Below are 14233 nucleotides of genomic sequence, written 5' to 3' on the forward strand. Positions count from 1 at the left end.
CAGGCAGCAGGCTGAGCCTGAGGGACACTGCCACCAGCCTGACACCATGTCATGGCAGGGCTCCAGCCCTCCTTATTTCACTTTATTTTCCTTTCCCGTGCATTTGGTTTTACATCATTCTCCAATGTTTCCCTCCCCTCAAAGGCAGCAGAGCCGTGACACAGCATCCCACCCTGGGCTTGGAACAATTAATTCCCTTTACAGATCTGGGGTCAATTAGTGCACAGTTCATAGCATTATATGAAAAAAAACCTCAAGTTCTTGACTATCTCTGACAATAACTTCACAAAAAAAAACAAAAAAACCAAAAAAACAAAAAAACAGGAAAAAAAAAAAAGAAAAAAAAAAAAAAAAAAAAAAAGAACCATTTTTGCCACTCACATTTGTGACCCTTGGCCTTTATCGCAACAGAACGTTACAAGAATTCACCAGAACTGGTACCAGCAAGGACAGCACGTTGCTAAAACACATCAATAAGCCCCAAACCCATTTCCTCCTCTTTAAATTCACAGATCTGAGTATGGGACAGAGTCAAACATCACACAGTGTCCCCCCTGTGCCTCAGGGCTGTGACACTTCAGGGGACAGTGCCACAGTGGGGCTTGCAGAGACTGAGGGAGAAGCAAGTCCTTGGGACGGTGCACAGGAGCTCAGAAAGCTCAGGCTTCTGAGAGCTCAGAGAACGTGGGCTTTAGGAAAGAGCAAGTGGGATTCTACTCTAACTGCTCGCAGCAAGGGAAAACAAAAAATAAAATCAGCATTCATTTAAAAAGCCTTCAAAAGCAGAATTCATAAAAAATTAAAAGTATTCAAACATTCTTACAGAGTAGTTTACTATCTTGACTAAATGGCACCAGATTTCAAGTGGTCATGTGGAAGAAAAATCAGTAGCATTTCAAATGTTGCTTTGTTCTAGGAGCAGTTTCTATCCTGGCATTTGCTGCTAAAAGGTAGAAGTGAACTGAGTATCGAGGAATCTTTCCCCTATACAGCTTCTGATTTGGTTTGCTTCAGGAAGTAGAAAAGATTTTCCATACTCAAGTTATCTACAGATTATGTCTATATATAAAAAAAAGTGTGGCTATGTACAGGTCCTGCACTCACACACCCATCTGTACACACACACAGCCCGTGCCAGCTCCTGGCCCTGGGACCACCCACTCCTGCTGGAAGGCTCCAAGGGATCCCTGGGGACAACAGGCAGGCACACGCTCTTGGTCTGGGCTGAATTGTTCCACTCATGATCTGTACTTCCACTTCCAGTTGGAATTGCAATAACTTAAGAGGTTGTTGTTGTATAAAAAGGATTCCAGGAACAGAACTCCCTTTGCCACCCCTGCTCCCACCCCCTGACACTGGTTTTGCTAACTGATTACAGAAGTCAAACTAAATCACATCAGGAACTGCAAACACACTCTTTTGTCTTAATCAAACACGATCTCCATGGCCAGGTTCTGCATAGAGACATCCTTGGATTTCCTCATCTTCTCAATGGCCCTGTGGAGATCCTGCTGCTGCACGGGCCGGATCTCATCTTCATCATGGCTGAGGAAGAGAGAGAACAGCCAGGTGAGGCTCCAGGGGCTGTGTGACAGTTGTGCCAACAGCCATCCCTGCAAACAGCAGCTCTGACATGGATCCAGCGTCACGCTGGAATCACAGAACCACCGAGGCTGGCAAATCCCTCCCAGCCCATGGAGTGCAAGCTGTGCCCAGTGCCCACCTTGTCCCCAGACCAGAGCACTGAGTGCCACCTCCAGCCCTTCCTGGGACACCTCCAGGGATGGGCATTCCAAAGCTCCCTGGGCAGCCCCTGCCAAGGCCTGAGCACCCTTTCCATGCAGAAATTCCTGCTGCTGTCCAAGCTGAGCCTCCCCTGGCACAGCTTGAGGCCATTTCCCCTTGGCCTGTCCCTGTTCCCTGGCAGCAGAGCCCGACCCCCCCTGGCTGTCCCCTCCTGGCAGGAGTTGTGCAGAGCCACAAGGTCCCCCCTGAGCCTCCTTTTCTCCAGGCTGAGCCCCTTTCCAGCTCCCTCAGCCGCTCCTGGGGCTCCAGCCCCTTCCCCAGCTCCCTTCTCTTCCCTTTAAACACTCCAGCCCCTCAATGCACCCAGGATTGCTGAAGGCATGGCAAATACCAGAGGGATGTCCCAGCACTGTGTCAGCAGCACTGCAGCCTGGCACTAACCAGTGCACAGCAGGATCTGGTTGCTCAGGCCACCTCCAGCTTGGGCACCTTGGAACAACCAAGGCACTGAGCTCATTTTCAGAGCCAAAAGCAATGACAGTAACTGAGCTGTGGCAGGGGGGTGTATAGTGGCAACTGGGCACAAAACCAGGACAGTGCTGCTCTGTGTGACCCTGTAGCAAGCCCAGCTCCAGCAGGAGCAGCTGTGAGAGTGCAGCAGCCCCCACGTACACGTCCTCCTCGCAGGCGTTGTTGACGTACTCCCGCACACAGAGCAGCGCCGCGTCCCGGCACATCTCCTTCAGGTCACTGCCCGAGAAGCCATCGGTCTCCTTGGCCACCTGCAGCAGGTCCACGTGGCTGTCCACCTGTGGGGAACTCCAGCTCAGCCCACGGACACTCCAAAGCCAGATCTGCTCTACAGCAGTCAACTCTGAGATCATCTTCATTTGACATTTTGGGGAGGTGAATTATTTATTCTCTGACTCTTTGAACCTCCAAGTGTTTCACACCGTTACAGGAAAATGACGTTTCAGCTCATCCAACTCTGCCACTGGTTCAAAACCCCACCCAAACCCCAACCATCCTGTACTAACCTTGTTGATATATCCTTGGGACCCCTGAACATTGCCATATCCTATACTAAGCACACTCCTGCCTGGCAAAAACTGGATCCCAGGAATAGTGACTCCTTTTTCCAGGTGCCCACATGAGTTTCTCAGAACTCTGTTGTGTGGACACAACATCCTGCTTTACACAACCCCAAACTGGGGGATTTAGAGGCAAAATTTTGTGTCTAACTCAGTGCACTGGGTCAGGCTGAACTCTTGCCAGTCAAGACCTCAGGTTTATTCCATCTTTTTATGGAATTTCTGGTTTCTTTCCCATAATGTGCATCAGTTTTTCCTTTTCAAAAAGTCAAAGCCAAAGCAGTCTAATAAAAGGCTGAAATTCTGGGATGATTTCTTTCAAGAGGGAAACTATTCCCTAAAATTATGCTTTAAGTCAGGCAAGGAAAAGGGAGGGCAGGACGCCCCTTGCCATGTGAAGTCTGGGCTTGAGAGATCCAATTCCTCCTCCTGTGGGATAACTGATACAGGCTGGGTTTTTATCTCCCTGAAAAACTAACTTGTGTGGTTCCCTGACAGATGCTGGTGAGCTGCCATTTTTAGGCCTCTTCAAAAAATTTAAGTTGGTTTTACTAATAAAAGATATTTGTTAGGCTGGAGCTCAGCCTACAGACACTTTGCAGCACTAACTCGAAGGCAATTACTGCTGCTGACTAAATTTGGGAGGAAGCTCCGAGGACAGGGATTGCCTATCCTGCCACAGACACTTCCAGGTGTTCTCACACCTCATCCTTCTTCTCTCCTCTGAAGGAAATCTGAATTATGGATCAAAAGCAGCACTGTTAAAAAGTCATTCCTCCTTGCTTGACTTGAGCTAAGAAAGAGTTAAAGAGTCAGCATCTTCTTGATTTCCTTGAAAATTCCTTCCCTGATCTAAACATGATTCACCTTCACCTTTTTTAGAGAAAGAAATCTCTTCTCTTGTAACAGAACAAGCAAATAGAGACAGAGAAATGGAGTCATTCTGCTCAGAGGGGGTGATTCACCACACAAGCCAAGGCTCCTGCTCACAAAGGAGGCAACTGCCGGGCTTTACTGTAAGGCCACACCTAAACTCACAAAAGATTCCCAAGTTCTCACCAGAAATGCCCTGGCAGATCAGCTCAGCCTCACTGCAAGGCAGGCAATTAAAAACCACGCATTCTGCAAGGCCAGAGCTGCACTGGTGGCAGTAATGCAACATGAGCCACTAACAGGAGGCTACTCACATTTTCATTCTTCAAAATCAGCTTCAAGATCGCCTCTCTTTGCTTCAGAGCCTGAAACAGAAGACACTGAAGTTACCAGGGGACAAAAATGAACACTTGTGACATCCCAGGGCTTTCAGTCCTTTCAGTTCCCTCGCCCAGGACATGCGACACACTGAGGAAACCTCTCTGATGGCAAATTCAGTTCCACAGGTGATGCTTGGGAAATTCTAAACCAGATAAATCACACAACTCTGTGTGAGGAGGTTACTGAAGAATCAGCCGAGGCCTGAGCAGATCCGCCCTAGGAAGGTCAAACACAGGCAACAAAGACTGGGTTTTGTGCCTGCCAAACCTCACTTCCATCATTAAAAAGGGGAAAAATTCCCCCACAGATAATCTGGCAGCTGAACAGCTGCTACCCTGTCCCAAAACCCACTTCTGCCATTTCCCTCTGCTTTGCAGGTAATTCTTGATGAGTAATCTGGGGCCTTTTCATCTCAAACTCAGTTATAAAACCTGCAAAGCTTTCTGTGCTTCCCATGCCTGCTCCCAGTCCACAGCACATCAATTATTCCACCTTCAGTAAGAGTCAGGGCCAGTCTGGGCTGATCACAAAGCAAGAGAGAAGCAGTAAGCTCATGGCAGGGCTCGAGTGGGGTAAGGAAAATCTGTTCTCTAAATGACACCTCCTGTGCTAACCCTGATCCTGGGAGAGGGAGCCAATCCCTGTAATACCCCAGGGCACATAATTCATCCTTCTAAAGATGGGGCTTGATAGAATGACACACAAAGTACTCAAATCCACATCCTTGGCCCCTGCTAACTCAGGAGATGCTGGAAAACAGCAGGAGATTAGGAAGGTGTGTGGAACAGGTATGGAAGCACAGCATTTCCCAGGTTATAAATGCTGTTCCCAAAGGGATCCACTCCCATGGAGTGAAAGTGAGTTCCAACAACACAGGCGTGGGAACACAACTCCTCTCTTGCACAATCAGTAAGAATTTTACTCCTCTAGTTTGGTCTCTGGGTTTCAGCAAAAATGGATAATGATTTCTGTAGCCAGAAGGGAATTCAACCACGACTGAACTCCTGATAACACTGACACAGAAATGTCTGGTCACATCAGCAGGCTTTCAGAGGTGACTGAAATACCTGAAAAAGGATGGCAAGAGCAACCTTTGGAGTAAGGACAACCTTGTGATAGCTGCTTAACTGATAAAGAACTTAGTAACTGGGGCATAAATCATAGAATCATGGAACAGTTTGGGTCCTGAAAGACCATCTCATTCCAAGCCCATCACAGGCAGAACAAACCAGGTTTTCCACACTGTCTGCTGTGGAGAGGCCTGAGCAGAACACAGTTACAAACCAGCACTCAAACAGCTCAATTCCCACAGAAGAGCAGAGGTGGGAAGCTCATGGTGTTGTTTCTCATGGTGTTGTTTCAGATAAAAAAAAAAAAGACCCAAGATATCAAAACTTCACCTTAAAAAGCCAAGTTATGGATGTGCTTCAAAAAACCCTAAACCCAGCTCAGCAGAAGGCAGCATTTCCTGGAGGAAAAGCCCCAGAGGTGTGGATTTGCTGGCTGGTGGAGCAGGGCAGGCAGGACTTACAGGCTGGTTGATGTGGAAGCGGGTGGGCATCCTCCTCATGATGGCAGAGTCCAGGTCCTGGGGCCTGTTGGTGGCTCCCATCACAATCACCTGTGTGACACCAAGAGACACCACTGAAACCAGAGCTGGGAAACATCCACAGGCTGGGAATGTCAGCACCAGCCAGGGATCTCCCCCACTTTATCAACAGCATGGACATTTAAAGAAGTTACATGAAGGTCTCCTGGCAGTGATCTCAGCAAGGACAGCCTTGGTGCCACAAATACCACCTGGGGGGGAGATTTCAATGAGTCCAACTTGAAATTTCAAACCCCAATGAGGAACTTAAAACTTCTGCTTGTTATGTCACTTTAGTTCCTGGTGGAATTCAAAAGGACATGTTTTGGGGAGGTGTTTAAAAATGTGGTGGTTTTGTGCTGTGCTGAAAAAAGAATCACAGAAGGTTTTGGGTTGGAGAAGACATTAAAGGTCATCTTGCTGTAAACCCTCCATGAGCAGGGACACCTTCCAGGAGACCACCATGGCAATGAGTTCACCTGGTACCCAAAGGATGTCTTTATTCTTTTAAACATTCAAAAAAGCATTCCAGGACCTACAGGTCAGCAGTGGGCTAAAGGTGTCCAAGCCAAGCCCAACACCAGGACAGTGTTTACCTCCCTGGAGCACTGCAGCTCTTAACTCCAGAACAAATTTACTCCTTATTCACAGAGCCTTGTTTTCCCATTTCTTACTCTAAGCTGTGTACATGGTAAGCACCCAGCCAGGAGAGTGAAAAAAGGCAGGGTGATTAATCTGGGCTCCAGGAGAGTGACAAAAGGCAGGGTGATTAATCTGGGCTCCAGGGGCTTTCCTGCCCCGCTCCTGCCTTTGGGCCAGGCCCAGCAGCTGCAGGAAGGAGGGCCAGCAGGGCTGGTGGCCCGGCAGAGTCACCCTGCCACCTAGAGGCACTGGGACTGCTGGCTCGGGGATGATCCACACTTCTCTGGGCATTATTGTCAGCCAGAAGGCACGTTCTTCAGCTGCCACATTCCAGATCCATCCTCAGCAGGTTTAGCTCACAGCTGAGCGTGTGGAATTCCAGGTGGAATCAACACATCCACCTCAACACTTCCTTGCAATTTCCTCCAAGCTTTTGGGATTCTTGTTTTTCTTACAAAAGGCAAACGCTGCTGAGCTTGAGAGAGCCCAAATTGTCTCACTGCAGGGAATGAATAATTTCACTTGCTCCAAGGAATTGTCAGTGTTTTGGGTAAAAAGTTAATATACTGTGCTTGGAAGATGATATCAGTTTCCAGTGAAGGGTTCATACCACTGGCTTTTTACTAATGAGAAGCTTTAACCCTCCTCAGTACACATACATCACTGGTTTTTACTCATTTTTGGGAAAAAATCAGCTGAAAAACATCTTTAGCACATGCTTGGGAAAGGAGGATTTTTCCAGTTATGGAAAAATACACATTAAAAAGGCTGAAAATTTTCAACTTAGAGAACAAACATCCTGTTTAAAGAAGATCATCCCAGGTGACAGTTCAGAACCATGCCATGCAGACTTTCTGCTACATTCAAGTTATTTAGAATCCCAGGCTGGTTTGGGATGGGAGGGACCTTAAAGCCCATCCCATCTCATCTAGAAACACCACTTCTTGATTAAAACCAAACTAAGCACACAAAGCCAATCTCCTCAGGAAGAACAGTGACCTGTGGCTACAACTCCCCTCATTCCCACCACGTGCTGGGAATCACCAACAGGTAAAGAACCCTTTGGCAATCCCTGTTCCCAAGCAGCTCCACAGCCAATATCCCAGCTGAAGGAATCCCACCCCTCCTCCCAGCACCCTGAGGACTCACCTGGCAGTTGTAGTCAGTGTCCAGCCCATCCCACAGGCTCATGAACTGGGCTTTCATCATGGCTGTGGCCTCGTGGTCGGTGCTGGATCGGTTCCGCAGGAAGGAATCTGTGCCAAAGCAGGGAAGCAGTCACTGCCAACCCAATTCCTCACAGGAATGCACACCTGGGCTGCTCTTTTATCTCATAAATGCCTTTTTAATCACCACTGTCAGCAAACAAGTGTTGCTAAGGGTGAAAGTGGATTCTCCCCCATTCCCAAGCTCCCCTTTCAAAGGACATCACACAAGCGTGCAGCCATCACAGGAGATCGCCCCACATCTTGTGCTCCGAATTTCCACCTTCCTGAATTCATGGAAAGCAGCCTCCCCTCCTAGTCTTCAGCCCATTGAAACCACTATTCCAGAGCTCTCCCAAAACCTTATTTTACTTCCCAGTATGTGCCCTGACAGCAAAAGCACTGAAGTGTATTTTCTGCTGGGTTTCCTCGTGAACCAAAAATAAGTAGGAACTTGTTTTACTTGTGAATTCCTCCACTACCACCAGGAAAAAAAACCCATTGCTTTTCCTAATGTGCCACCATTCCTTTACAACTCTATTTCTCTTATTGAGCCTTCAATCTTTTGAAGGAAAAGATGACAGCAGATCCCTACATCACCGAGCCTACAGTTCAGTGTCACTCTGCTATGGCTACTGATAAAAAAAGAGATTTTTACCTATTTCATCAATAAAAATGATGGATGGCTGGAGCTTTATGGCCAGGGAGAAGACGGCAGCAGCCAGTTTTTGGGATTCTCCATACCATTTATCTGTCAGCGTGGAGGGCTGGAGGTTGATGAACCTACACCCGGCTTCCTTGGCTGTCGCTTTGGCAATCAGGGTTTTCCCACATCCAGGGGGGCCATAGAGAAGGACTCCTGGAAAATTCACAGTGTTAATGCTTTGCTAGGACAGGCCTGGGGGTGTCCAGGCTCGAGTTTAATCCAGGTCTTAAAAGGTAAGAAACCAAACCAAGGAAACACTGTTCTGCAATCAGAGGTTTTAAGATAATCCCTATTAAATTACAGCTCAGAATAGCCAAAGACACGAAGGGTGAAGCTGAGAGGAGACATTTGAGAGATGACTGGTTTATTTTGGGGGTGGAACATCATCTTTAAGGTCCCTTCCAACCCAAACCACTCCATGATTCCATTTTATTCCATTCCCAGGTCTATAAAGGTTACACAAAATTAACCCCTATTTATGTCCCAACAGACTTTGTTTACAGCTCCTTTCAGTCCTGCTAATAAACCTTAGCACAGAGGAGTGAGGAAAGGAAAAATCCATCACACAACAGACCCACAGACAGTTTAAACAAATTACCCACAATTAAACATGACATCTTGTATTATTTTTAAACTTGTCACAGTGCAAGAATTCACAGGAGTGTTTTTCTAAACACAGTTATAAAGAAAACAATTTCAAGAGCAACATTCAGTCAAAAGAACCCAAACCACAGGGAATTATTAAGTTTTTTCTCTGTTTATGTGAGTGATGCCCACAAACATCATTAATCTGGAGCAGTGACTTCCTATTAACACCCAGCACAAGCCACTCATAAAACTGGGGAGCAGCCTGAGCTGGAAAGTCTGCTTTAAAAAGATAAATTAAAAAAAATAATTTTTTCCTTCAGCTTATTAGATCATGACATTCATGTAATTTTCCAGACAGCTCCAGTTTGTGACTTACACAGAAAGCAGCCTGGAAAAACTAAACCAGCTACAAAAGTGCTGCATTTTCCATCCCTTGGGACACAGGACTGAGGTGCTCACAGATCCAGGCAGTAATTAAGAGCTCCATAAATCAATATTCCATGGAACAAAGCTGCAAATTTGGGTGTTTTGTCTAACATTTTAGGTTTAAATTCTGGGGTTTTTTTCTCTTTTTCCTCAGTAACGTACAACAAATATGGCTGTAGGGATTTCAGCAGAGTCCAACTTCTGTTTTACTGTGGAAAAGGAATCTGCCACCTGCCTTAACACTGTGTAACCCAACTGCAGAGAGAGTCAAGGGATTTCCAGAGGAAAAATGGGATGTCTGTCTTGCTGAATGATGGGAATCTCTAGGAGTGTCAAAGCTGTAGAGCAGAGTTAGAGCTCAACTCTGCCAAAGGACAACACAGGGTGTAAATACAGTGAAAATGACAATTCAGGCAGTTAAAATGCAGGATACATGGGTTATGACGGCCTGGAGTGACAGGACCAGGGGAATGGCTTCATGCTGACAGAGAGGAGGTTTGGATGGGATATTGGGAAGGAATTGTGCCCTGGGAGGGTGGGCAGGCCCTGGCACAGGGTGCCCAGAGCAGCTGTGGCTGCCCCTGGATCCCTGGCAGTGCCCAAGGCCAGGTTGGACACTGGGGCTTGGAGCAGCCTGGGACAGTGGGAGGTGTCCCTGCCCATGGCACTGGATGAGCTTTAAGGTCCTCCCAAGCCAAATCATTTCATGATTCTGTGATCAGTGCACAAAAATGGACCATAATAACCAAAATCCAGCTACTGCTTCATTATGAAGATGAAACTACTTCACCAAAGCAGGGGAAGAGGGAAAATCTGACGGTTTTCCCTGGCATTGGTCCTAATTTTTGCACTTTAACCTAACAACCCACTTCCTCTTCCCTTTCTGAAAAACCGCACCTTTTATATTTCAAAAAGCAAGGTAGAAATCCATCACATTCCCTTCCTACCTTTTGGGGGCTGTAAGAGCCTGGAATTCTCAAACAAATATTTCTTCTTGATGGGCAAAATGACAGTGTCTTTCAAATCTGTGATGACATCATCTAAGCCTGCAATATCACTCCAGGTGACCTGCAAGGGAAAAACAGTGTTGGGAATGATCAGCATTGATCCTGCCAAGGAAAAGCACCCACCAGCTTCAGAGAGTGCCTTGAAATTAAAAGTGAGAAGGGATTAAAACCTTCTGCTCTCAGTGATGCAGTTTTATATCACAGGAATATTTCCTGTGTATTTCCACAGAGGTGCAAATAATGTAAACCAGGGACAAAGGGGAATTCTGCAGGCCTGAGGAGCAGGGAAGCTGCTTACATGCATGCTGAGTGGGTCCACCAGGTGGGCAGCAATGCTCATCTCATACTCAGTCAGCTTGACATTCTTCACTCCTATCTGCTTCATCAGCTTTTCAGCCTGGGGAGAACCAAACACCAAGAAAATCAAAGGAAAGAAATGGAATGCTTCACTCAAAAATCAGCTTTTTAAAGAACTGCTGGTTGTGGTTTGAAAAGCTTCTCCCTAAAAGGTGAAGTCTTGTTTTAAGCAGAAGGTTCTGCTGTTTCCTAATGACTTTGTTGTCACTTGAGTGAAACCAAGTCAGATGTCTCAGTTCCCATCAAACAAATGCTTGGACCCTCACATGCCCAAACCCACAACTCCTCTGCTATGACCTAAGAAACAACCAAAAGAAAGCTTAAAACACAGGTGTGCCCCCCAAGCCTCCACAGCACTTGGAGGGATTTGTGTATTTCCACATGAATCAAGGAGAGATTAATGTATTTTTAAATTCCCAGAAGCGAATCACTTTCTAATATGTGTTCAGTGGGTTTTTCCTCATTTACAAGGGAAACTCATTGTGCCAACACACTTGCACAATTCAGTTTCTCTTTCTACTCAAACTTGCAGTAAGCCCAGCAAGGTTTTGGGACAGTGCAGCCTCTTAGGTAAGAGCTGGCACTGAAGCCATTGGGAAAGCTGGTTTTCAACTAAAAAGCTCATTACAGAAGGAAAACCACCCCACACAGGCTTAGGTTGCTCAAAACCTGTGAATTTCTTGTCAGTCAGAAACCAAACCAAAAGAAAGCTGCCACATTTCCAAAACAAACCTTTAACTTTTGCTTCTGAAGGGCCCCTAAAGCTTTTCCAGAGCACAAATTGTTCCAGTTCAAGGTAAGGAACGAGGCTTTTCATTTTCTCCCTCCCCTTTCCAAGGCATTTTGACTGCTGGTGAAGGTCTCTGCCACTAAGTTGCCAGAAATGCAGAGCTTTCAAGTTCTCTTTTAAGCTAAGAATTAAGTTATCTCTGCTCAAGGTTTCCAAAAGCAACCAAGAGATTGATGATTTAAGGTCACTGCTGCTCAGCAAAGTTGTCAGAGGCAGAGAAGGCACCAGGCTTGCTGAAAAGCAGAGCCAATAGCAGCCTCCAGACCAACAGCTTTGCCACCACTTCAAGCTGCAAACTGTAATTTGTTATAAAACTGTCATTTGTTCTATAGTGTCATTTCTTCTAAAACCTGAACAGACCAACAGCCTCAACCCTGTGGCTGACTAAAAACCTTCAAACCAGCACACGCCTCAATATCCCAAGGAAACCCTGCAGAGTGCAATCCTACCTGCTTCTGAGCTTCCACCTTCTGCTTCCTGGTGGGGTCAATGGCATCCACCATCCATTTGATGGTGAAGTAGGTCACAGCCCCAAAGATGGTGAGGCGGAAGATCAGCCCCACCACCTCGTTGCGGCTCAGGGGCCGCGAGAACGCCTCGGCGTGCACCATCCTCCTTCCCTGCCCTGAGGGGGAAAGGGAAGCACAGGGAGTGGAAGGAAAAGGAAAATCAGAGCTGAAAAAAAACCACCTGCCTCGTGTTGAGATGTTGTCTGATAAAAATGTTTCGCAGGGAGTTGGGGAAAAGTGAATGGAGGGACGGGACACAGGGAATGGCTTCCCACTGGCAGAGGACAGGGATGGATGGGATATTGGGAATTAGGAATTGTTCCCTGGCAGGGTGGGCAGGCCCTGGCACAGTGCCCAGAGCAGCTGTGGCTGCCCCTGGATCCCTGGCAGTGTCCAAGACCAGACTGGTGCAAGCTGGGACAGTGGAAGGTGTTCCTGCTTGTGCCAGGGATGGCACTGATTGGCTTTCAGGCACCTCCCAACCCAAACCCTCCTGGGATTCTGTGCTCCCAGTGGGCACAAAGTTGACATTCCCACTGGGACTGACATTTTGGGACTGCTGCTGACCCTGAATGCTGAATCCTGGAGCCAGGGAACTCCACGATTTAAGTGTTTTCCCTAAGAGGAAGCTGACAGGAAAGGCACCCGGCTGCCACATTAAGGAGCAATCAGCGACTCATATTTGATTAAAATGAGGTTAAGAGCTGGAGCCTGCACCTGGCAGGATGTATGGGGAGTTATTAATATCCCTGAAAACCTAAAAATGCTGCATGTGGCACACAGCTATCCAGGGAAAAGCCTGACTGCTGCATGAGCCAAGCCCAGAGAGCACAGCACCCTCAGTCTTGGGAACAAAAGGCACAGAGGAAAGAACTTTGCTGAAACACTGGGAAAATGACTTGTAAAATCAGGCTCCACTTCTTCCTCAGCTGCTGGGGGAGATCTGCTTGAGAATCCCCAAATCACTCCTTGGGCACTGCCCCATTTTCCTTCTACAAGGACAAAACCAGCAGCAATTCCTTTGGCAGCTCCTGCCACTCCCTGGCCACTCTCCAAACCAAGCTGGCAGCCAGGGCAACCCTGCAGCACCCACAGCCAAATTATCCCTGGATCCCCCTCCCCAGGGAACCCTGCAGCACCCACAGCCAAATTATCCCTGGATCCCCTCCCCAGGGAATCCTGCAGCACCCACAGCCAAATTATCCCTGGATCCCCTCCCCAGGGAACCCTGCAGCACCCACAGCCAAATTATCCCTGGATCCCCTCCCTAGGGAACCGTGCAGCACCCACAGCCAAATTATCCCTGGATCCCCTCCCCAGGGAACCCTGCAGCACCCACAGCCAAATTATCCCTGGATCCCTGCTAAAGGATCCGAGGAAGTGCTCTGGAGCTGGGGGATGCTGCGTGTCCTCGTCAGAAATTTATTAAAATAAAAGGGCTCTGTAGTCACTGGCCAAGGGGAAAACCCCCAAACACCCCGTGCAGGAACCTCCTCCTTATGCAACCCGTGCCCTGAGCGCCAACCGAAAGGAAAAGCTTAAACACGAGAGAAACTGAAGCACGGCCTCGCTGAGCAAAGCCCTAACAACACACAAACGCTCAAACCCGTAGGAACTCAGCGTTTGTTCTCCCTGAGTCGAGGACTCTTCACGCCGGGCCCGCAGCGGCTCCGCTCTCCCCGTTCAGGCGCAAAAGGGAAACCAAAAGCGGCAGCGGCGGTGGTTTCCGTTCCACTCCGAGGGCAAACTGAGGCACTGCCGGGAAAGCTGGCCTGCCCGGGGAGCCCCTGCAGCGCGGGGATCCCCTCCCCCCGGTGCCGGGCAGCCCCGTCACGGCTGCCCCAGGCAGGGCCGGGCCGCGCCGCCCGTGACCTTCCCGCCGCCCGGCAGGTGCGGCGCGACGGGGCCGCTCTGCCGCTGTGCCGCCGGGTCACTCACTCACCGTGCGGCGGCTGTCCGGGACTCCGGGATACGGGGCGGGGCGAGCGGCAGGAGGAGGAGGAGGAAGGAGACGAGGAGGAAGAGCAGGGGGGAGAAGCGGAGCAAAAGCCGGCAGCGGTGCTGAGGGCCCGGCAGCGGCGGCGCGCGTCCGGCCCTTCTTCCGTCCGTGCGGCGCTCGCTGCCCCGCCCAAAGGTTCCGGGCGGCGGCGGCCCGCGCGAAGGTTCCGCCCAGCGGTTGCGGGGCAGCTCCGGCCGGGATCGGCCGGGATCGGAGCGGAGCGGCTCCAGCGGCACCCCCGGGCCACGGCTCTCCCGGCTGGAACAGCCCCACGAACACATAAACCTCATGTTCATCACGTAGACAACGTGCTAAGAGAAATATA

The 14233-nt window shown here is 48.8% G+C and overlaps 1 protein-coding gene across 2 annotated transcripts; it reads right to left on the reverse strand.

Moving 5' to 3' along the window:
• Nucleotides 1-49: 49 nt before the first annotated feature.
• Nucleotides 50-14061, reverse strand: ATAD1 (ATPase family AAA domain containing 1). Of its 2 annotated transcripts, none has more exons than XM_053983551.1 (10): nucleotides 13852-14061; nucleotides 11850-12025; nucleotides 10552-10650; nucleotides 10194-10314; nucleotides 8185-8385; nucleotides 7471-7577; nucleotides 5623-5712; nucleotides 4025-4075; nucleotides 2419-2555; nucleotides 50-1545 (listed from the first exon to the last, which is right to left on the reverse strand). In XM_053983551.1, exons 2-10 carry the CDS (start codon nucleotides 12009-12011, stop codon nucleotides 1425-1427), a joined length of 1089 nt encoding a protein of 362 aa, XP_053839526.1. In that variant the 5' UTR covers nucleotides 12012-12025; nucleotides 13852-14061; the 3' UTR covers nucleotides 50-1424. The 2 variants fall into 2 exon arrangements, with proteins under 2 accessions (XP_053839526.1, XP_053839527.1); XM_053983552.1 differs by lacking the exon at nucleotides 13852-14061 and adding an exon at nucleotides 13516-13785.
• Between the last annotated feature and the right edge of the window lie 172 nt (nucleotides 14062-14233).

Source organism: Vidua macroura, chromosome 8 (genome assembly GCF_024509145.1).
Source record: "Vidua macroura isolate BioBank_ID:100142 chromosome 8, ASM2450914v1, whole genome shotgun sequence".
NCBI classification, from domain to species: Eukaryota; Metazoa; Chordata; class Aves; order Passeriformes; family Viduidae; genus Vidua; species Vidua macroura.